The sequence below is a fragment of the Xenopus tropicalis genome, chromosome 2, assembly GCF_000004195.4.
Source record: "Xenopus tropicalis strain Nigerian chromosome 2, UCB_Xtro_10.0, whole genome shotgun sequence".
Lineage (NCBI taxonomy): Eukaryota > Metazoa > Chordata > Amphibia > Anura > Pipidae > Xenopus > Xenopus tropicalis.
The window spans coordinates 68461890-68484392 of record NC_030678.2 but is presented as its reverse complement, the minus strand read 5'-3'; the positions used below and the strand labels follow the sequence as shown (position 1 = coordinate 68484392).

Below are 22503 nucleotides of genomic sequence, written 5' to 3'. Positions count from 1 at the left end.
CCTGAAACAATTATCCAATGTAGGACCAGTAACCCCAAAAAAATAAAAGGGTTTTCTATGCATTAAAATATAATATACTATTACTAAACTAAATTTCCCTTCAAACCAATGGGTACATCATGTGATATAGCAAACACTCACAAACACCATAAGAGGTGGAGACAGGGCAAATGAAGGAAACTTCCCCTTGGCAACAATTGCAGCTTAAAACAGTTCAGTGTAAAAAATGAAACTGGTTAAAACAGAAATGAAAATGTTTTCAATATAGTTAGTTAGCCATAAATGTAATCTATAAAGGCTGGAGTGAACGGATGTCTAAAATAATAAAACTTATAATACTAATAACACTACTTCCTCCTCTACAGCTCTCTAAGCTGTTAGCAGTCAGTAACCAGTGACTTGAGTGGGGGCCATATGGGACAAAACTGTTCAGTTAAGTTTGCATTTAAATCTGATGTGTGCTAACAAACTAACTGAACAGTTATGTCCCACGTGCCTCCCCCCTAAAGTCACTGAAGAGGTTAGAGAGCTAAAAACAGGAAGTAGAATTCTGGGTATTATGTTAGACATATGCTAATCCCCTGCCCTGCAAAATAAAAAATATTTCTATCTGTTTTACCCGGTTTATTTTGTGGGGATTTAGCTCTTTAGGTCGAAGCAGCGTCTCCTTTCACACAGGTAAAGCTGATGCCACACTGAGCAAGCTGAAAATACATGCTCCTACCTGTGCCTGCACCCGAATGAATGAAATACGCTCGGGTGCAGACACATGTAGCCGATATCCGCCGAAGATTCAAAGTCTTGTGCAGTCTTGCTGAAACTAAAAACTGTCCTTCCTAGGGGACACACACAGCCACACTTGGTCTTTTGTAGAATCTCTGTGCTTTCTCAGAAGTGGTTGCACTTCAGTCCCTTATTAGGGCAGCATACAGTAGCTGATCCTTGCTAATAGGCAATTCAACTCTGTGGATAAATATTCCTCAGGCTCAGAGGTGACTGTGCAGCAAACAGTTCCCACCAGGTCCCAAACACACTTTTCTCCAAACAGGATAAGTTCCACACTGCAGCTCCAGTTTCTCACCTCCCTCCCAGAACAGAGGGACATTACCCTTGGAGCACAACTGTTAACTACAGGTGAGACTATTCAGCCCTTACAGCTGCACAGACCCTTAGGATAATGCCACACGAGGGATAGGGCGAATATTTTCGTAAAGTGTAAAAGTGCACCCGAGCATAATCTCATTCATTCAGGTGCAGGCACATGTAAGAGGCGTAGGGTGGAATTTTCAGCAAGCGCTTTTACGCCTTAATTTGACAGCCCTTTGTGCTGCTTCATAGAGGATTCTGAGAGGGATATACTTTCCTTCTATGATTTTCCCAAACATGCTGCAGTTTTTTTAAACTGAAATGTTCCTTTAAAGTAACAGGAACATGCCCAAAACAAACACTGAAGCCTTTGAGGAAGTCACAGGCGAAATGGCTTGTGACGTCATCCTGGAGCTCGCTGGGAACAGCATGCTTCAGAGTGGGGGAGGCTGGCAAAGAAAATGACCCACAAGCCGCAGAAAGATTACAGAGACCAGGTTGAGACTGGTTGACAATATGTGAGTGCATTTGTTATCTGAAACATAATTTATGAAAAAGTTTTTACACTATTTAGTGCTTTTGTTCCATAGCTTTTGGCGGTGCTGCAGCCTGAAGCTGTAAAAAAAAGTTTTATTAAGGCACAATTTGGGGTTTAAATGTTTGTGAGTGCCCATTTGCTACATCACATGGTACAAATGTTAAATACAAAATAACTTTATATTTTATATATAAATGTAACTGCTCTGTTAAGACCCCAAGAGCCTGGGAGCTTGTAGGGTCGTATGTTTGAATATACAAATGTTTGGTTGAAAATTTGCTTCAGTACTTGATATAGTTCCATTCATAATAAAAAAAAAATTGTCCTTGATTGCAAATTTTTTGTTCAAAGCATACCAAGCCAAATCACCCTGACATAACTTTTTTTTTTTTGCCTTGCATATTTAAAGGAGAAGGAAAGTCATTTTGGCATTTTACTGCCAATAGATTCACCACATTCATCACCTAGAACAATATATAAATATATATATATAATATAGTCTGCAGAAAGCAATACCATACCTGAGTTTGCTTAAGACAGCAGCTGCCATTTTAAGTAGTTTTCTGCTCCAGCTCTAGCCCTTATAGCTCAGATCACACATTTCTTAAGGAGGGGGAGGGAGTTCTTAGCATTCTTGTGGGAGGGGGGAGCAGGAGGGAGCTGGGCAGACTCTGGTCCAGGGACTTAAGGATTTTCCTGAGAGAGGAAGTCAGACACCCGAACATCATGTTTACAAAAAAGGAGAAAAGAAATCTTGTGTTTCTTTTGGTAGAGGACTCAGTGCAGCTTTTCTGTTAGTGCTTATGGCTGTATTTACTTAGAACTTTCTGATAAAGCTTACCTTTCCTTCTCCTTTAAGTGCAATTTACATTTTAAAGGACAAGAAAACCCAGTGGTTTACTCATTAGTTATGCAGAGCGTTGGCTGGAGTTGGAAGCAAACTTTTTACCTTATTTTGCCCACTCTGGTCACTGGAAATTGTAAACATACCTCCCAACATTTGAAAAATGGTAAAAGAGACAGAAAGAAATGCTGCGAACATTTTTGACCATACCCATTTTTGGGACCACTACCCCTAAATACCACTCCCATTTTACTAAATTTCGCAGGTTAAAGTTTGAATACATTTCTGGGGGTCATTTTATGTGTGTGGGACCTGTTTAGCTTATTAGTTACAATTGCAGGAGATCAAAGGGAAATGAGGGACTTTTCAGTAAGAATCTGGGACTGGGGGTTCAGCTGTTAAAAGAGGGACTATCCCGCTAAAAGTGGGACAGTTGGGAGGCATGTTGTAAATCCTCATTGTCTAGTGCTGATGAAAGTACGGATGAAAGTATGGAAAGTAAGACAGAAGCTATTATGGGTATCTGGTCAGAAACTAAAATGGATAGACTTCACAAAAAAATTCTCCAAAAAAAATACTTCCACACCCAATTAAATTATAATGGCTTTTAGAGTATTATTTTCCAACATTTTCTGTTGAATTGTTTTACCATCTATTTACTGTTTTCATAAATAACATTCTTAATGAATGCTGTAAGACTTCAACTCTGGGCAGTTCCATAAATCCTTAATCCCACCATTTGCCCACATACTTATCACTATCTACATCTAATTGCTGTGAGAGCAGGTCCTGCATGTCAGATTTCCAGGTGAGTTGTTGAAGTATATTTTGTGTGCTAAAGCATGTAGCATATTTTAATTTCCAGGTATGCTGCTACAGCGCACCTTTAATCTAACACAAAAAACTTGGTTACACTTAGGTACCAAGGAAAGCCTGGCTGAGAAGGAGCTGCAGTTGCTTTTTATGATTCACCAATTGACAAGATTGAGAGATCAGTTGCTCAGTGCACATTCTGAGCACAGAAATATGGCAGCTATGCTATTTGAAAAACAGCAGCAGCAGATGGAGTTGGCAAGGCAGCAACAGGAGCAGGTAAAACATTTGCATTGCACATTGGTATAGTCGAGTTTTTAGTTAAAGGAGACATATTGGATAAATTGGAAAACCCTAATTTTGTAGGCAATAATGAATAATATACGGTGCTGGTTTCCCTTTGGGCTAAACATTAATCCTATCTGTAACAATGGCCCCTTTATTGCAGCTCCCTATAGATCGTATCACTTCTCTGTCTGAGTTTGAAATGGAGAGTGGGCGTGTGTTAACGGTCCCTGCCAGAAGCACAGTAGGAGGGGGAGAGCCAATCACAGCCCTGCAGTCACACAAGCACAGACAGCCTAGCTGCTGATTGGTTCCTAACCTACAGTGCAGTGTATGGAGGGCCGCCGGCTCCCCAGCTCATCCAGAGAATTCAGCCAGCAGGAAGTGGGACAGATGGGCGGGGCTAGTGGGGTTTTGGTGGAATTTCTCAATAAATCAGTCAGAAACACAACTTTTCACAACTAAGCACAATACTTCTATATCTAGAGGAGTATAATTCACTGGTACATTGTTAATTTTTATAGGATATGTCTCCTTTAAATGCTCTCATAGGCAGATTTTCAATAAGTCTAGGGGAGGCTAGGCCTTCCAAAACCTGCTTGGCACCTTAAAAGAAACAAACAAAAAAAAACCCTCACTCCGTTTCTGCACTGTGCTGGATATCTTCTCCTGTTCCTACAAGTTCCGTTCTGCTGTAATTAGCTGTGCTGTTAAGCATTCCTAAGTGCATTGAACCACTCCCGTGTAGCATTTGACATAGAGGACTTTCTATTCTTTTGAATATCAGACAATGGCAGATAGGGTAGTTAATTTTGTCAACCACAGTTTTTAATGAAAACCTCACAAGGCTTAAATCACTAGGTATGCCATAGCTCAAAACTTCCTTTTGTGACCTTTTAACATTGACTGTGGATACCTGGAGAATAATTTCCATTCCCAATGTAGTGTCTGTTGCATGGCCCTCATCAACTATTTGACCCTGTAAAACTGACTCTACTAGTCACCTTGTGTTGTCTAAACTTAAAAGCACACCAAACAGAAACTTGACCACAGTGGTGCTCACAGTAACAGCCACATAGGTGCCTGTCATTGTTTTTTGTGATCTGCTTTTTTTACTGAAAACATTGCTTATGTCTTTCTTTTCCACTCTCCCGCTCTCCCTTTCTCCTTGAACTCTTACTACCCTGTTGGTATTTAAACTCAAAGCGCATTTATGCTGAAGTGCTTTTCCTCATGGTATTTACCACAGCTCTGGACGTAGTGCTTTAGGATGGTTCGACCGAACCACCATTCACCAGTAGTGTTGCAGAAATAGGTCAGATCCTTCTCTCATCCACTGAGGATGCGGGTTCCAGAGACACAGTTTCCAGTGCTGAGACCACAGAGGAGGCTGGTTCAGTGTCCTGTGGCTCCACAACAACATTGAAGGGGCCATTCCAGCACACCTTTGAACAATGGGGGCACTTTGATGACAACTTGTCACATTCCTTTATACGTTTGTAAGGGGATACGATATGGCAATTTCCCCTTATCACCCTAGCTCCAAAGTTTCCAGCCCATGTGTATCTGGGTTTCAGTTTAACTTCGTCTGGGTCCCGGAATGAAAATGGGGACTCTACTCTGGGCATATTCAGCTCCTCCCAAGCGTCCCAGCCGGCATCCGCCATGCGGTTACCTGGGCACGGGTGCTGTGGTGTTACGGAGATTGTACCCCCTGCAGTGTAGTATCCGCAACAGCAGGCGCTGTATCTACGAGGTGCAGATTGTAAGCTGCAAAAGCTGGGGTTGCTGTGATACGCTGCCTTGGCAAGGTCTGGTAGTGATGCTTGCAGAGCTCTCATGTATGCGTCTGCACACACTAAAGATCTGGCACAAAATGGTACTTGTGACATCATGACTGGGTACCTGCAGAACCGCACCGATTGGCTGATGAATCCCACGTGATTTGGGGGCAGGCAGGTGGTCTCTGTAGCTTGCGTCTCCTTTACCAAGATGGCGGCAGTGACGTGCTTCCTTCTCGTGAGAGCCGCGTCACGTTACTTTGTGGCAAAATTTGTTGCGCAAAATAGATTTCACTGAAATGCAGTTTAATTGTCAGGGCCCATGGGCGCAACCACAGAGAACCTCAAACCCGAACCCACTTCCTTTTAACAGGTATTATTGGTGATCAGGCACCTTTCTCTAGTGAGTCTGCAGTTGCAGAAGCACTTGTCCGTTTTTCTTAAAGAGATATTACACAGCAGTGTGCAAATTTTGCCCCACATTGAGCGCCAAATGTAACCCTATTTTGGCTAGTATTTGCCAATGTCCAGTTAGTGGGTATGAGTACAGGCACATTTGACTCAAACATGCAGGATAGGCCTTCGCAAATGGGAAGAAATGCACTTATGAGATATTGCAGAACTGCAACTTTCCACTTCCAAAGGTGTATATGATGGAATTAGGATGCTAGAGGTTATTTTGCAATGAACTATAACTTTGTTTATTGGTGCAGTACAAAGCAGATGCAGGGTGAATACTCACAGCACTTCGGTATAGTTGTACAATGTCAGATGCAGTTACAATAAAAAACAGAATGTTGTAGCACTACTGTGGAGACTGATAAGGGATAGTAGACAGAAGTCCCAAGGGTGTCCACCTTAACTGACCCGGATCCCTATAGCCAACTGTTGTCCAGGGATTAAATACAATCTGAATCCTTTGTCTGAACTGTGGTCCCTACATATGTTTTAACAGATAGTGGGGAAGCCACCTCCACAACAGAATCATAGACAGCTGAAATCAACTGGAAAGCCTTTGAAATGTAAGCCAGGGTGAATTTATTTGCGCAGCAAAGCACTAAATGTTTTGGGCCACGCAGGGTCCTTGTTATACACAATCTCAAGTGACCATATAAAGCTAGGCAACCGCCCACATCACTTGTGACTAAGTTCCTCAGCTCCATCTTAGTGGCCAGAGGGAATTTTTAACATATGGATACTATTGTTGAAAATGTATTCAGTAGTGGTATGTACCGTACATTTTATACAATGTTATTAAAGTTTGCCTCACCAATCTTAAAAGTTACAGTTCATATACATCATTATTCAAGAGATTGATCCATGTATTATCTGTAAAAAAAAAAAAGTTATTATCAATAAAGTACTGTACATTTCATGATAGGAAGCATTTCATGCTCCATGCTTTAATCTTCCCTAGTGGTTTCACAGAATTAATTTTAACAATCCACCATATCTTAAAAAAACATTTTTTTTATATTCCCTCTTCATAGTGGCCTCATAATTTGTTGTAATATCATTCTCAAACTTGCAACATTATATTTGGCTATATGGAATTGCCTTCCTTCTGGGTTGTGTGTTTCTTGTTGGTTGGATCAAAGGCATTGATATGCCTCTTGTTCTTGCCTGTTTTTGTCCTTACTGTGTGAGAGGTTTTTAAGCCATTCCATAAGGCCATTTTAAGGCATTCACTACCCAGTCTTGCAGGTTAAAGGGGACATATACCATACATTTTTACAATGCTCTAAACCATGTAAAATAATGTAAAATAGAAGTGCTTTTATTTTATTATCTTTGGGTTCAAATATGTCCATAACTGCTTGAAAACTGTGGTCTACCCAACCCTTTTGCAAGCTTCCGGTTTAAACTCTTCAGTATGTGGCTGGGAGCTGCCGGCAGTCGTTCCTGCTCTGCTCATGCCCCTCCCTTCCCCTGTCTGCCTGCCTGCTATGATCGTTCCTCTCTCCCCCCATCCCACCTGGCAGCAGCACAAGCAGAGACACAGAAGGAGGAAACTGGGAGGGGTTTTCCCTGTTAACAAGTAAAGGCCACTTCCTGTGGGAGACTGAAGCATACTCCCATCTTTCATTTCACTCTGGCTGCTTGAGAGGTTGTCAATGCAACTCTCATATAATGACAGTTTTAGGAGGTAAAATGCTTTCAAGGAGTCACATAATTTTCTCGCCTACCAACTCAGCTTTTGCAAACAGAGCCCCCTGACAACGTATTATGTGCCGTAAGACCCCCTAACTGTACAGGGACCCCCCAAAAAACATATATTTCTGGAAAGTACACATTCTGATTAATTCAAAATAGGTAAAAAAGTGTTTGTGTATACTGTATACATATTGTGAACTTGCGGGATCCGCAACAGACGCTTTCTTCACTTTAAGGCAATTTATTTAACACAGGGGTTCCCATTTTAGCATAACATAAACATAAATCATTAAAATAAATCCTGCCCTCAGGGCACTACCTTCACACATTTGATGAGGTCCCTCATTAAGCTGGGCCCCTTGTAGACTACCAGTGAGAAAACACAAATGGCTGGGGTCACCCCTGTACTTCCACTTCTTGGGGAATTTTTTAGCCTTCTGGCTTTCCTCTCAGTTCCCAGAACCTCAGTCTCTTGGTCGCTTGTCAAGGCTCCCTCTGCTCCTCGCAGTGGCAGGGCAGCACCCCCAGCCCCTTTGGGAGTTGTAAAAAACAGACAGGTATCCTTCCTGCTCTGTGCCCTGCACTGAGAGACCCTTACACACCTTTTCCATATAATTAAGTACCTTTCCACAGAACAACCTTCCTGTGGAAAGTAAGCTCCAGTATGTGAGCTGGACTAGTGGAATGCATCGCCTCGTCTGCTTGTTCCTTTTAGAACACTATAGCTTCTAGGGCCAGACAGCAAAACCCTTTAAACATTATCTGTTTATCAGCATCTCCCTGAAAGCCTACATCTCCCACTGTGGAGAACTTAAAGGGAAAACAGTGATCATAGCATGGTCTACTTTGAGATTATGTTGCAGAGACAACTCTATAAGATGTTCTTTTCTAAAACAAGAATTTAATGCAATGTAACACTAAGGACCTGTGGGTTCCCTACGCTGCCTGCCGTACCCTGCCTGTGTATGCCATACTCTGCCTGCCCTATGCTGCCTGTGTGCCATACTCTGCCTGCCCTATGCTGCCTTTGTGTGCCATTCTTTGCATGGCCTGTGCTGCTGGTGTGTTCTATACTCTGCCTGCCCTATGCTGCCTGTGTGTGCCATACTCTTCCTACCCTATGATGCCTGTATACTATAATCTGCCTGCCCTATGCTGCCTGTGTGAGATGAACCTGGCAGGGGTTTGTTAGAATTTGGGAATACTCATGATATGGTCCCTAAGGTGTGTAATTTTGTCCTGGGGGTTGCTGTGCTATACACAGGGAGGAGGAGACATATGGATTTAAGGATGTGTCTTAATATGACATAATACAATTCTTTAACATATGAATGAAACCTGATATCCCGTTTTTTTGCTGCGCTACCACCATTAATGTGGATATGGTCTTACATGGGTGTGGTTATCGGCCCTCCATCATGTAGGCTAGCACTGTTTTACAGGATGGACCTTGCCTTGGCATCAACTGTTATTCTTTCTGTCCCTGATGGACCATTCCCCACTCTATCTGATGCTTATGTTAGGCCCCTTGTCCCAATACAAGCTATGGTGCTTGAGACCTCAAGCATGCTGGGAGTGCTGGGTGAAAGGAGAAAGTAAGTGCAATTAACTAACTGCTGTGTGCTTTGTAAGTGCTACCTGGCTGATTGAGTCTACTAATTAAGGGGGAGGAGTAAATCTGGTAAATTCTCAACAGACGTTTGGCTGTTTGGTTTGAACCTCAATAAGTTTCTGACTGCACAGCGAGTGTGGGAGCTGCTAAGTGAGTGTTGCATGTAATCTAAGTGTTGCATGTGAATTAAGTGTTTAGCAGGCGTTAAAAACAAAAAGGCATTTGAAACTAAAAAGGCACTATACAAGGGATTGCACTCGGGAGACTGTAAGTACCCAGTGGCAATATGAGTTGCAGTATGATTGCTGGTGTTACTCAGTGTGCATCTTGTCGCATGTATGTGGTCCTGGAACAGTAGTTCCATGCAGCATTTACTTGTGAGAGATGCAGGTGGGTTTTCCTCTTGGAATCTGAGGTGCAGAATCTAAGGGGGGAACTGGCAGCACTGAGGGCAGCTGCAAACATGGGGGGGAACAGGAGGCTCACTGAGCAACCACTGGCAGGGTGGAGAAGGGACGGTGGAGATTAATGAGGGAGACAAATTTGTGACCGTTAAGAGGGGAAGTAGGGGACGCAGGGGTAGGGGGGCTGATTCACAGCTTGTACAAACCAGCAGATTTGCCGCTTTAGGTGAAGATGCTGGGGAAGGCAGCTCTGAGCTAGCATGTATGGAGCAGGCTGACTCTCAGAGCACCCTGGGAGCTGGCACCTCTAACACAGGTGGGGGGAATAGTGCTAGGAAGGGAAGGCAGGCTATAGTTGTAGGGGATTCAATTATTAGAAAGGTAGATAGGGTAATTTGTCGCAAAGACCCTAAATGCTGAAACTGTGTGTTGCTTGCCTGGTGCTAGGGTTTGGCATGTGGTGGAACGAGTGGATAAATTGTTGGGAGGGGCTGGGGAAGACCCGGCGGTCTTGGTACACATAGGTACCAATGACAAAGTTAGAGGAGGGGGGGGGGGGGGAGTCCTCAAGAACGATTTTAAAAAGCTAGGCAAGAAGTTGAGGGCGAGGACTTCCAAGGTAATTTTCTCAGAGATATTACCTGTGCCACGAGCAATGTTAAGAAGGCAGCGGGAGCTTAGGGAGATTAATGCATGGCTGAGAGATTGGTGCAGGGAGGAGGGCTTTGGGTTTCTCGAGAACTGGGCTGATTTCTCAATCGGCTACAGACTTTTTGTCAGGCTGCACCTCAATGATGATGGGGCAACTGCTTTGGGGGAAAAGATGGCTAGAGGGTTGGAGGAGATTTTAAACTAGGAGTGGGGGGGGGGAGGGTGCAGCGGGAAATTCTGTGGTAGACAGGATAGATGAGGTAGTGGGCATAGTAATGGAAAATGGGGGAGGAGACTTGCTTCAGGATACTGATAATGGCAGGGAGGGGCATAAGTTGTTTATACGTCATTCTCACGCTGGTACCAGTATTAAATGTATGTTTACCAATGCAAGGAGTCTGACTAGTAAAATGGGAGAGCTGGAGGTACTGGCGTTAGAGCGGAAATATGACGTGATTGGTGTTGCTGAAGCTTGGTTGAATGAGTCTCATGACTGGGCAGTTAATATTGGGGGTTATACATTGTTTCGGAGGGACAGGGGCAATAGAAAAGGAGGAGGGGTGTGTCTGTTTATTAAGCAGGAATTAAAAGCAGATATGAAAGAGGAAGTGATGGGAGTAACAGAGGGAGCTGAATCCTTATGGGTTGAGCTTCTCACAGATAGTAAAGAATCTACCAAACTAATTGTAGGGGTATGCTATAGACCCCCTAATGTAAGCAAAGAGGAGGAGGCCCAGCTCCTGTTGCAAATAGAAAAGGCTGCTAGTTTGGGGCAAGTGATAATAATGGGGGATTTTAATTATCCTGATATTGACTGGAGCCATAGTACTGCCAGGACAGTAAATGGGAACAAGTTTATAAACTTGCTGCATGACAACTTTATGTCACAGGTTGTTGAGGAGCCAACCAGGAACCATGCTATACTGGATCTAGTGTTCTCTAATGACCCAGAACGTATAGCAAATGTGCAAGTGGTTGAACCCCTGGGTAATAGTGATCATAATGTTATTTCATTTGATGTTTGATGCAGGAATTTACACTGGGGCAACAAAGACACTGAATTTTAGGAAGGCAAATTTTAGCTCCTTAAGGGCAGCGCTTCAGGGCATATATTGGGGCATTATGTTTTCTGATAAAAACACAGAGCAGAAATGGTTGTCATTTAAAATGATATTAAATCATTACTGTTCTCAATTTATTCCATTAATAAGAAAAAGTAGAAGTGTTAAGAATCACCCTATGTGGCTTAACTCTGAGGTAAAGAAGTTAATAGGGAAAAAAAGGAAAGCTTTTAAGAAATATAAGTCAGAGGGAACAGTAGCTGTGTTTAATGATTATAAACACTATAACAAGTGTTGTAAAACAGCAATCCAGAAGGCAAAGATAGAAAATGAGCAGCGCATCGCGGCTGAGGCCAAGACTAACCCCAAAAAGTTTAAGTATATTAATAGTAAAAAGATGCAGGTTGAGGGTGTGGCCCCATTGAGTTATAGTAACAGTATGGTTACAGCGGATACAGAAAAGTGGTACTGAGAGAGCTAGGGGCAGAATTACAGTGGCCTCTGTTTCTGATATTCTCAGACTCGCTTTCATCAGGTATGGTACCTACGGATTGGAAGAAGGCGAATGTCATTCCTATATTTAAAAAGGGAGTAAGATCTCAGCCTGGCAATTATAGGCCTGTAAGTTTGACATCCGTGGTGGGCAAGTTATTTGAAAGCTTGTTAAGGGATCACATACAAAATTATGTACTGGAGAATGCCATTATGAGCAGTAATCAGCATGGCTTTATGAAGGACAGGTCATGTCAGACCAATTTAATTCCTTTTTATGATGAGGTAAGTAAGAAGCTGGACAGTGGGGATGCAGTAGATATAATCTATTTGGATTTTGCCAAAGCATTTGATACCGTTCCCCACAAACGACTGCTTTCTAAGCTAAGGTCTATTGGTCTTAGTGAAGTCGTTTGCACATGGATAGAAAACTGGCTACAGGATCGGGTACAGAGGGTGGTTGTTAATGGTACATTCTCTACTTGGAATAAGGTTCTCAGTGGGGTCCCTCAGGGTTCTGTACTGGGTCCAATTTTGTTTAATTTGTTCATAAATGACTTGGGGAGGGTATTATGAGTAATGTATCAGTGTTTGCAGATGACACAAAACTCTGCAGACCAGTCAGTTCTATCCAGGATGTGATATCCTTGCAGCAGGATCTTGTCCAACAGGCAATCTGGGCAGCTAAGTGGCAGATGAGATTTAATGTGGATAAATGTAAGGTCATGCACCTGGGATGTAAAAATATGCAATCCCCGTATACCCTGCACTAGGCACTAGGACTGCACTAGGCAAATCCATAATGGAGAAGGATTTTGGAGTCCTTGTAGATAATAAACTTGGCTGCAGCAAGCAATGCCAGGCAGCAGCTGCAAGGGCAAACAAGGTTTTGAGCTGTATTAAAAGGGGTATAGATTCACGGGAGGAGGGGGTTATTCTTCCCCTTTACAGAGCGCTGGTAAGGCCACATCTAGAATATGCTGTTCAGTTTTGGTCTCCAGTGCTCAAACGGGACATTATTGAGTTAGAGAGGGTCCAGAGAAGGGCAACTAAGTTGGTAAAGGGTATGGAAAGTCTCAGTTATAAAGAAAGACTGGCCAAGTTGGGTCTGTTTACACTGGAGAAGAGGCACTTAAGAGGTGACATGATCACTATGTATAAATATATAAGGGGATCATATAATAACCTTTCTAATGTTTTATTTACCAGTAGGTCTTTCCAACGGACACGAGGGCACCCACTCAGTTTAGAAGAAGGGAGGTTCCGTTTAAATATTCGGAAAGGATTTTTTACTGTGAGAGCTGTGAAGTTGTGGAATTCCCTCCCCAAATCAGTTGTACTGGCTGATACATTATATAATTTTAAGAAGGGGCTGGAGGGAATACAGGGTTATGGGAGATAGCTCTTAGTACAAGTTGATCCAGGGACTGGTCCGATTGCCATCTTGGAGTCAGGAAGGAATTTTTTCCCCTCTGCGGCAAATTAGAGAGGCTTCAGATGGGGTTTTTTGCCTTCCTCAGGATCAACTAGTAGTTAGGCAGGTTGGATATTGGCATTATGGTTGAATGTGATTTAGTCTGACATCAGTAGTAGGAAAACTTTTGGAAGGGGTAATAAGGGATAGGGTACTTGAATACATTGCAGTTCACAATACTATTAGTTTGTGCCAGCATGGTTTTATGCGTAACAGATCTTGCCAGACTAATTTAGTTGCCTTTTATGAGGAGGTGAGTAGGAACCTTGATGCTGGAATGGCAGTTGATGTCATCTACTTGGACTTTGCTAAAGCGTTTGATACAGTACCTCACAGAAGGTTAATGATCAAATTAAGGAATATTGGCCTAGAACATAATATTTGTAATTGGATAGAGAACTGGCTGAAGGATAGAGTACAAAGAGTGGTTGTAAATGGAACATTTTCTAATTGGACCAGTGTGGTTAGTGGAGTACCGCAGGGGTCAGTCCTTGGGCCTTTGCTGTTTAACTTGTTTATTAATGACCTGGAGGTGGGCATAGACAGTATTGTTTCTATTTTTGCTGATGACACTAAATTGTGCAAAACTATAAGTTCCATGCAGGATGCTGCCGCTTTGCAGAGCGATTTGACAAAATTAGATAACTGGGCAGCAAACTGGAAAATGAGGTTCAATGTTGATAAGTGCAAAGTTATGCACTTTGGTAGAAATAATATAAACGCAAACTATCTACTGAATGGTAGTGTGTTGGGGGTTTCCTTAATGGAGAAGGATCTAGGGGTTTTTGTTGATAACAAGTTGTCTAATTCCAGGCAGTGTCATTCTGTGGCTACTAAAGCAAATAAAGTGCTGTCTTGTATAAAAAAGGGCATTGACTCAAGGGATGAGAACATAATTTTGCCCCTTTATAGGTCCCTGGTAAGGCCTCACCTTGAGTATGCAGTGCAGTTTTGGGCTCCAGTCCTTAAGAAGGATATTAATGAGCTGGAGAGAGTGCAGAGACGTGCAACTAAACTGGTTAAGGGGATGGAAGATTTAAACTATGAGGTTAGACTGTCGAGGTTGGGGTTGTTTTCTCTGGAAAAGAGGCGCTTGCGAGGGGACATGATTACTCTGTACAAGTACATTAGAGGGGATTATAGGCAGTTGGGGGATGTTCTTTTTTCCCATAAAAACAATCAACGCACCAGAGGTCACCCCTTTAGATTAGAGGAACGGAGCTTCCATTTGAAGCAGCGTAGGTGGTTTTTCACGGTGAGGGCAGTGAGGTTATGGAATGCCCTTCCTAGTGATGTGGTAATGGCAGATTCTGTTAATGCCTTTAAGAGGGGCCTGGATGAGTTCTTGATCAATCAGAATATCCAAGGCTATTGTGATACTAATATCTACAGTTAGTACTAGTGGTTGTATTTATAGTTTATGTATGTGAGTATAGATTGGTAGGTGTGGGTTAGGTGTGCTGGGTTTACTTGGATGGGTTGAACTTGATGGACACAGGTCTTTTTTCAACCCTATGTAACTAACTATGTAACTATGATGGACGTATGTCTTTTTTCAACCCAACTTACTATGTTACTATGTAATGACGAGATAGCAGAAACTAAAAGGGCACCATATGAAGACAGTATGGGAAGCCTCTAAGACATTAAAGCAGTGATCCCCAACCAGTAGCTCATGAGCTACATGTTACTCATCAACCTCTTGGATGTTGCTGTCAGTGTCCCCAAAGCAGTTTTTTTTTTTTTTTTTAATTAATTCCTGGCTTGGTTGTAATATCCACAAAATGATAATACAGTCATGGCCAAAATTGTTGGCACCCCAGAAATTTTTCCAGAAAATCAAGTATTTCTCACAGAAAAATATTGCAGTAACACATGTTTTGCTATACACATGTTTATTCCCTTTGTGTGTATTGGAGCAGAACAAATAAAGGGAGAAAAAAAAGCAAATTGGAAAAAAACTCCAAAAATGGGCTGGACAAAATTATTGGCACCCTTTAAAAATTGTGGATAAATAAGATTGTTTTAAACATGTGATGCTCCTTTAAACTCACCTGGGGCAAGTAACAGGTGTGGGCAATATAAAAATCACACCTGAAAGCAGATAAAAAGTTCACTTAAGGTGGCCATACACCAGCAGATCCGCTCGCTTGGTGATGTCGCCAAGCGAGCGGATCTTCCCCCGATATCCCCACCTACGGGAGCATTTAGGTAAAAAAAAAAATAATCCGATCGTTTGGCCCTGGGGCCAAACGATCGGATTATGTGGGCGGCAATGGGGCAGTCGGATCGGGGACCGCATCAACGAGCCGATGCGGTCCCCGATCCGACCGGATTTTCTAACCTGGCCGATCGAGATCTGGCCAATTTCAGGCCAGATATTGGTCGGCTAGGCCGCTCTGCTCTGCCCATACACGGGCCGATTAGCTGTCGAATCGGTCCAAGGGACCGATATCGGCAGCTATAGTCGGCCCGTGTATGGCCACCTTTAGTCTTTGAATTGTGTGTCTGTGTGTGCCACACTAAGCATGGACAACAGAAAGAGGAGAACAAAACTGTCTGAGGACTTGAGAACCAAAATTGTGGAAAAATATCAACAATCTCAAGGTTACAAGTCCATCTCCAGAGATCTAGATTCGCCTTTTTCCACAGTGTGCAACATTATCAAGAAGTTTGCAACCCATGGCACTGTAGCTAAATCTTCCTGGGCATGGACGGAAGAGAAAAATTGATGAAAGGTTGCAACGCAGGATAGTCCGGATGGTGGATAAGCAGCCCCAAGTTCCAAAGAAATTCAAGCTGTCCTGCAGGCTCAGGGAGCATCAGTGTCAGGCGCCAACTATCTGTCGACATTTAAATTAAATTAAATGCTATGGCAAGAGACCCAGGAGGACCCCACTGCTGACACAGAGACATAAAAAAGCAAGACTACAGTTTGACAAAATGTACTTGAGTAAGCCACAATCCTTCTGGGAAAACGTCTTGTGGATAGATGAGACCAAGATAGAGCTTTTTGGTAAAGCACTTCATTCTACTGTTTACCAAGAACAGAATGAGGCCTACAAAGAAAAGAACACAGTACCTACAGTGAAATATGGTGGAGGTTCAACGATGTTTTGGGGTTGTTTTGCTTCCTCTGGCACTGGGTGCCTTGAATGTGTGCAAGGCATCATGAAATCTGAGGATTACCAAAGGATTTTGGGTCGCACTGTAGAGCCCAGTGCCAGAAAGCTGGGTTTTGCGTCCGAGATCTTGGATCTTCCAGCAGGACAATGACCCCAAACATACGTCAAAAAGCACCCAGAAATGGATGGCAACAAAGCGCTGGAGATTTCTGAAGTGGCCAGCAATGAGTCAAGATCTAAATTCCATTGAACATCTGTGGAGATATCTTAAAATTGCTGTTGGGAAAAGGCGCCCTTCCAATAAGAGAGACCTGGAGCAGTTTGCAAAGGAAGAGTGGTCCAAAATTCCCAGTGAGAGGTGTAAGAAGCTTATTGATGGTTATAGGAAGCGACTGATTTCAGTTATTTTTTCCAAAGGGTGTGCAACCAAATATTAAGTTAAGGGTGCCAATAATTTTGTCCAGCCCATTTTTGGAGTTTTGTGTGACATTATGTCTAATTTGCTTTTTTTCCTCCTTTTTTTTGTTCTGTTCCAATACACACAAAGGGAATAGACATGTGTATAGCAAAACATGTGTTACTGCAATACTTTTCTGTGAGAAATACTTGATTTTCTGGAAAAATTTCTGGGGTGCCAACAATTTTGGCCATGACTGTACTTACCTATGCTCCTTTATAAATTCCTCAACACACCATTCCTTATTTTGCGCCCCTTTAAGAAACTAATTAAAATATTATAGTACTGATTCGGGGAACCACTTACAGCTGCCACACAGGTAAAAGAGGTCTGGCCCTGCCCCATTTATATTAGTACTACTTGGCTTCTTATATTTGCTTATTACTTATATTTACTTACACTGGTGCTTCTCCAAGTCCCTACAACCCATTTCATAGTAGGTAACTATTAACTTGTTAGGTACTCCTACAGACATTCCATGGATATGAATATGCTTCTTAACACTTAAAAGCCACTGCGCAGAGCATGGTCCATTGCTCTTAAACTATTACGGCATTCGCTACCTCATTTATTGCCTCACCACTGTTGGGCAACTTACTTCTTCCACACCTCAAAAAATGTCAAGACTTTCTGCTATGGCTGCTGCTGTCTATTAAAAACTGATCTGATTCTAAATTCATAATTCCTCACTTACCGGGAATTATAAGAAAGAAACCTACCAAACTGATACAGGTGTTTCTTTAGATATCATCAGCTCCAGCATGTATTTCAAGCACACTTTGATACTCTTACTCTGCTAAACTCCTCTTTAGGATCCATGAGGTTGTCATGGTAAGTATTAGTAAACCTTTTGACCAAGCTTACCACCTCTGGACAGATGCCATTCCTGGTCTCAACTAGGAACAGTGGGAGAAAGCTACAGATATATGCATATAACTTGATTTCAATTAGGGACAGAGTATTACAACTCAAATTTCTGATTTAACTCTATTTAACACCTCTTAAACTTTAAAGATTTGCCAAACTGCAAGATGATTTCTGTCTATAGTGCGATTGCCCAGGAAGCTTTAATATATTAGTTCAGTATAGACATGTGTATGCATGTTTTTATATGTGTGAGTATGTACACTGTTGGTCATTTGGAGGGGCTTAACTTTCAACACAAATTTACTACTAGACTACATACCTATATACTGATTTTGTGAAATTGAAGTCAAGTCCACGTAGTTTCCCTGTTGATGTAAACACTGGCAGGATTGTCATTTTTCAAATGGGAGCATTGCACGCTTTTGCATTTTCTGGTTGAAATCCTGACAGTTCCTCTCAGTGATTACTTGCACTGTGCAACACACTCTGGGGTATATTTATCATGCTGTGTAAAAAGTGGAGTAAAACATCACCGGTGATGTTGTTTATAGCAGCCAATCAGATGCTTTGATTTTATTTTCTAACTGTTGAAATCTAATTGCTGATTTGTTGGTTGGCTGGTTGTTTTGGGTAACATCACCAGTAATGCTTTACTCCACTTTTTACACAGCATGATAAATATACCCCTCTGTGTCTTTTGTGGCAGATTCGCATTTTCTCCATCGCTGTAGTGAGACGATGCATTGACTGCTTTGTAATTTAAAATATGATTGACATACAGCTCTTGTTCTTTTTGCTGTGACTAGTAATTTTTAGTGGTCTATAGATTAATGTATCATCAATGTGAATCATAATGCAGTTCAACATTACTTTTTGTTCTTTGTTTTGTAGATAGTGAAACAACAACAACAGCTGATCCAGCAACAGCACAAGATTAATCTGTTACAGCAACAGATTCAGGTATTAAGGTGGCCATACACATTCAGATTATAGTCTTCTTCTGACGAACGTTCAGATATGGATCATACGTTTAAATGCAATGATCTTAAATTAACAGTTAGACTGAAATTGTTGGATAAAGCCCTAAAAATAACAAATTGGAGGATGCTCTGAACATGAAATAGTTAGCAGACACCAATTGCATGTAAGTGTCTTCCTGGAAAGGCATTGTAGCTCCCCCAAGGATATCATTGGATACACAATACAAACACAGTTTTTATCGTTATCCAACCGAAATTTTCTAACCTGTCCAACTAACCAGTCGACCAAACAACCGATTGGCATGGTACGAAAATTATCGGGGCAATTATTCTGAGCCCACACACACTTCAAAAATTGTATGAACCTACGTTATATCGGTGCATGCATAGCCAGCTTCAGCCTGTTACACACACTTTATTATAATAAGCCACATTATCACTGATATCCTTCCTCTTTTCATAAATAACATTGCAAAAGAGGTATAATGTAATATGAAGGGATAAAAAGAAAGGTAAACTGTTAATTTTTATGTAGTATCTGTGTGAATTTCTGAGGTCTAGGCTGTGCTCTTTTGCTCTGTCTTTCCATTTACTCTTAGTTTTTCTATAAAAAATGTCCCTTGTTTCCTGCAGCACGTAAACATGCCATATGTGATGATTCCTGCCTTTCCCCCTGCTCAGACTGTAACAGCAGATCCCCAGATGTCACTTCCTATACAGCCTATTCCATGCAAACCTGGTGAGACAACTATTATAATAGATGCTAACCATATAGTAGAGCTCATACTTATATGTCTAACAGACGTAATGGAATGTTGAATGGAGTTTAAATTATATTTTGGTAAAAATTAACAGTAGAACTGCATTGGTTAGCTGCATTTGCATTAGATTGTGATCCACACTGACTGCAACTCTTCTCATTGTAGTGGAATACCCAATGTCACTTCTTCACAACTCCACAACAAGAGGCTCTGTATCTGCCAAACGCCAGGTATGCTATAGAGGAGACCATATTAACAATGGGAGCGTGAAAGTCTAACATGAGATAAGACGGTGACCTAGATTTGTAACATTTCATATCCTAGGAAACATCCCAGCCTCTAAATTTAACAGCGAAACCCACTGACCAGGTTCCCAACTCCAGAAGCTCTCCTAAATACAGAATGTCCCCAGTGGGCAGTCAAGGTGGCAGTAGCATGGATTCTGCATCTAGCCCCCAGAAAGCCAATTTACCACTGGGTATGGATGTTTTCATCTCAATAATATCTCTCCATCTAAAAATGCTTTGTGTCATGAACTCCTCTTTCTATCACAACACCACTATTTGTGCATGAAAAATCGCCCTCTCCTGATAGTTTAACTGTAGTCTGTTTTATCTTAACTTTTTATTGTTTTCTTACTCTGTGTTGGTTTCTTTTCCCCATATATGCTATTTTTCTCAAACCAAAACAGGTTTTCTAGGAGAAGGGGATGCCATAACTAAAGCAATTCAGGAAGCATGTCAGCTGCTTCATGGGCAGAACACATCCCCAGAACATCATCAACAAAAGTACAGAAAGGTAACAAATATGTAAGAGTGGGCTACATTAAAGAAGTTATGCCACCATCATCCTACACCTTCAGTTGATTTTATTTCAGCATTTAATTGCTGTGATGTTTCATGATGCCTATTTTTGCCTGTGAAAACAATCTATCTTTTCTCTAGGCAGCTCTCCTATCAAGTGCAGAGGTTAGGAGTTTTGTCTTCATTTACCTATTTCACACTTAAATAAATCTACACCTTAGTTGCTATTTTTTGTCTTCAATTATTTAGCTTTTTGTTCAGCAGCTTTGCAGATTGGAATTTCAGCTGCTGTCAGTTTGCTATGGAACAATTGAAAAGTTTCTCAGAACAGGACATCTATAAAATACTAAAACTTAATGTAAAGGTGAACAATGCCTTTAAGTATAGTATAATAAGATTTAAGATGGTTTTACATAGTTACATAGGGTTGAAAAAAGACCAGAGTCCATCAAGTTCAACCCATCCAAGTAAACCCAACATCCAAGTAAACCCAACCTATACTTACCAATCTATACATTCACATACATAAACTATATATACAACCACTAGCCCGGTGATAGCTCTTTTGCATGCTTTATTTGCTTCCTTGTACCTGATGAAAGTTTCTGCTGTCCCAGCTAACTTGAATGCTTTAAAAGCACATTTTTTCTTACCAACCTCGACACTAACACTTTTATTCAGCCATAAAGGTTTTGCTTTGCGATGCCTCTCCTTGCTTACAAGGGGAATATACTGTTGTGTATACCTGCAAAGCAATGTTTTAAAGATGTTCCATTTTCCTTCTGTGTCTAACCCTATGAAAAGCCTTTCCCAGTTGACACATTGCAGAGAAGGATACTGGCAAAGTCTGCACGTCTAAAATCAAGCGTTTTAGACCATGTTGTGATCACTGTTCCCCAAATGCTCACCCACACAAATGTTAGAGATGAGTTCAGTGTTATTAGTTATTACCAGGTCCAAAATAGAGTAATTCCTAGTAGGTTCTTGAACCGTCTGAAATAAAAAGTTGTCATTTAGCATATTTACAAACCTACTAGCTTTTTCTGACTTAGCCACCCCATTACTCCAGTCAATGTCCCGATAATTAAAGTCCCCCATAATAACAACTTGACCCAGTTGTGAAGCCTCCTCCATTTGCTACAGTATCTGGGTCCCATCCTCCTCATCTATACAGGGTGGTTTATAGCATACACCAATTATCATTTTCTTTGTGACCTTCTGCCCTACTGAAATTTCTACCCAAAGAGTATCAACGTTTTAATTGGTAATGTCTTTATTATGTGGCTTTAAATCTGACTTTACATAAAGACAAACCCCTCCACCCTTTTTAATCTCTCTGTCCCTCCTAAAAAGTGTATAACCATTTAAATTCACGTCCCAGACGCATTTTTCATCCCACCAGGTCTCAGTGATACCAATTAAATCATAATTTTCAATACATACAATAGCCTTCAGCTCCCCTAATTTACCCGACAAGCTTTGCGCATTAGCCAGCATGCAGTGGAGATTGTTTACATTAGCTAAAGGAGAGTTAGAGCTAAGGTGAAAATTAGTCTGTTTCCCTTGTAACCATGGAAGCTCCTTATCTGATAAACTATATGCCCCCCACACTCCTCCGCCACAACCCTTTGCTAGCCCCATTGCCCCATCTACACTAGATTTCCTATAAAACTGTAGCTCACCCCCCCCCCTTGTCTAGTTTAAAAACTCCTCCAGCCTCTTAACCATTCTCTCCCCTAGCACAGCAGACCCCCTTCCATTGAGGTGCAATCCGTCACGGCTGTATAGATTGTACCCCAAAGAAAAGTCAGCCCAGTGCTCTAGGAACCCAAACCCTTCCTTCATACACCAAGACTTTAGCCACGGATTTAGCTCCCGCTGTCTCCCTAAATTTGCACGTGGCACCGGCAAAATTTCTGAAAAAACGACATTGGAGGACCTTTCCTTAATCTTAGAGCCTAGATCCCTGAACTCACTCTTTAAGGTCCTCCACCTACCATTCATTTTGTCGTTAGTACCGATATGTACCAAGACAGCTGGGTCATGCCCAGCCCCTCCCAATAATTTGTCAGCCCGATCAACCACATGCCGAACCCTGGCACCAGGAAGACAGCAAACTGTTCGGTTGAAGCGATCCGCTTGACAGATTGCCCTGTCCACTTTCCTAATGATCGTATCCCCTATAACCACCATCTGTTTAGGCCTAGCTTTGCTTTCCTCCCCACCACTACTAGAGAAACCCGGCTGTTAGAGAGATCAGCCTCATCTAGAACCACCATCTAGAACACTCCCATCTTCTTCACACAATCTGGCAA

The 22503-nt window shown here is 41.9% G+C and overlaps 1 protein-coding gene across 7 annotated transcripts in view; it reads left to right on the top strand.

The window, feature by feature from the left end:
* The window catches only part of sox13 (SRY-box 13), a 121355-nt gene that overhangs the window by 77433 nt on the left and 21419 nt on the right, over nucleotides 1-22503 (top strand). For all 7 annotated transcript variants that reach the window (XM_012963155.3, XM_012963150.3, XM_018091271.2 and 4 more), the window contains 6 exon segments: nucleotides 3388-3560; nucleotides 18536-18604; nucleotides 19258-19363; nucleotides 19551-19615; nucleotides 19710-19863; nucleotides 20077-20183. In XM_012963155.3, the coding sequence (XP_012818609.1) occupies nucleotides 3388-3560; nucleotides 18536-18604; nucleotides 19258-19363; nucleotides 19551-19615; nucleotides 19710-19863; nucleotides 20077-20183 (674 nt within the window).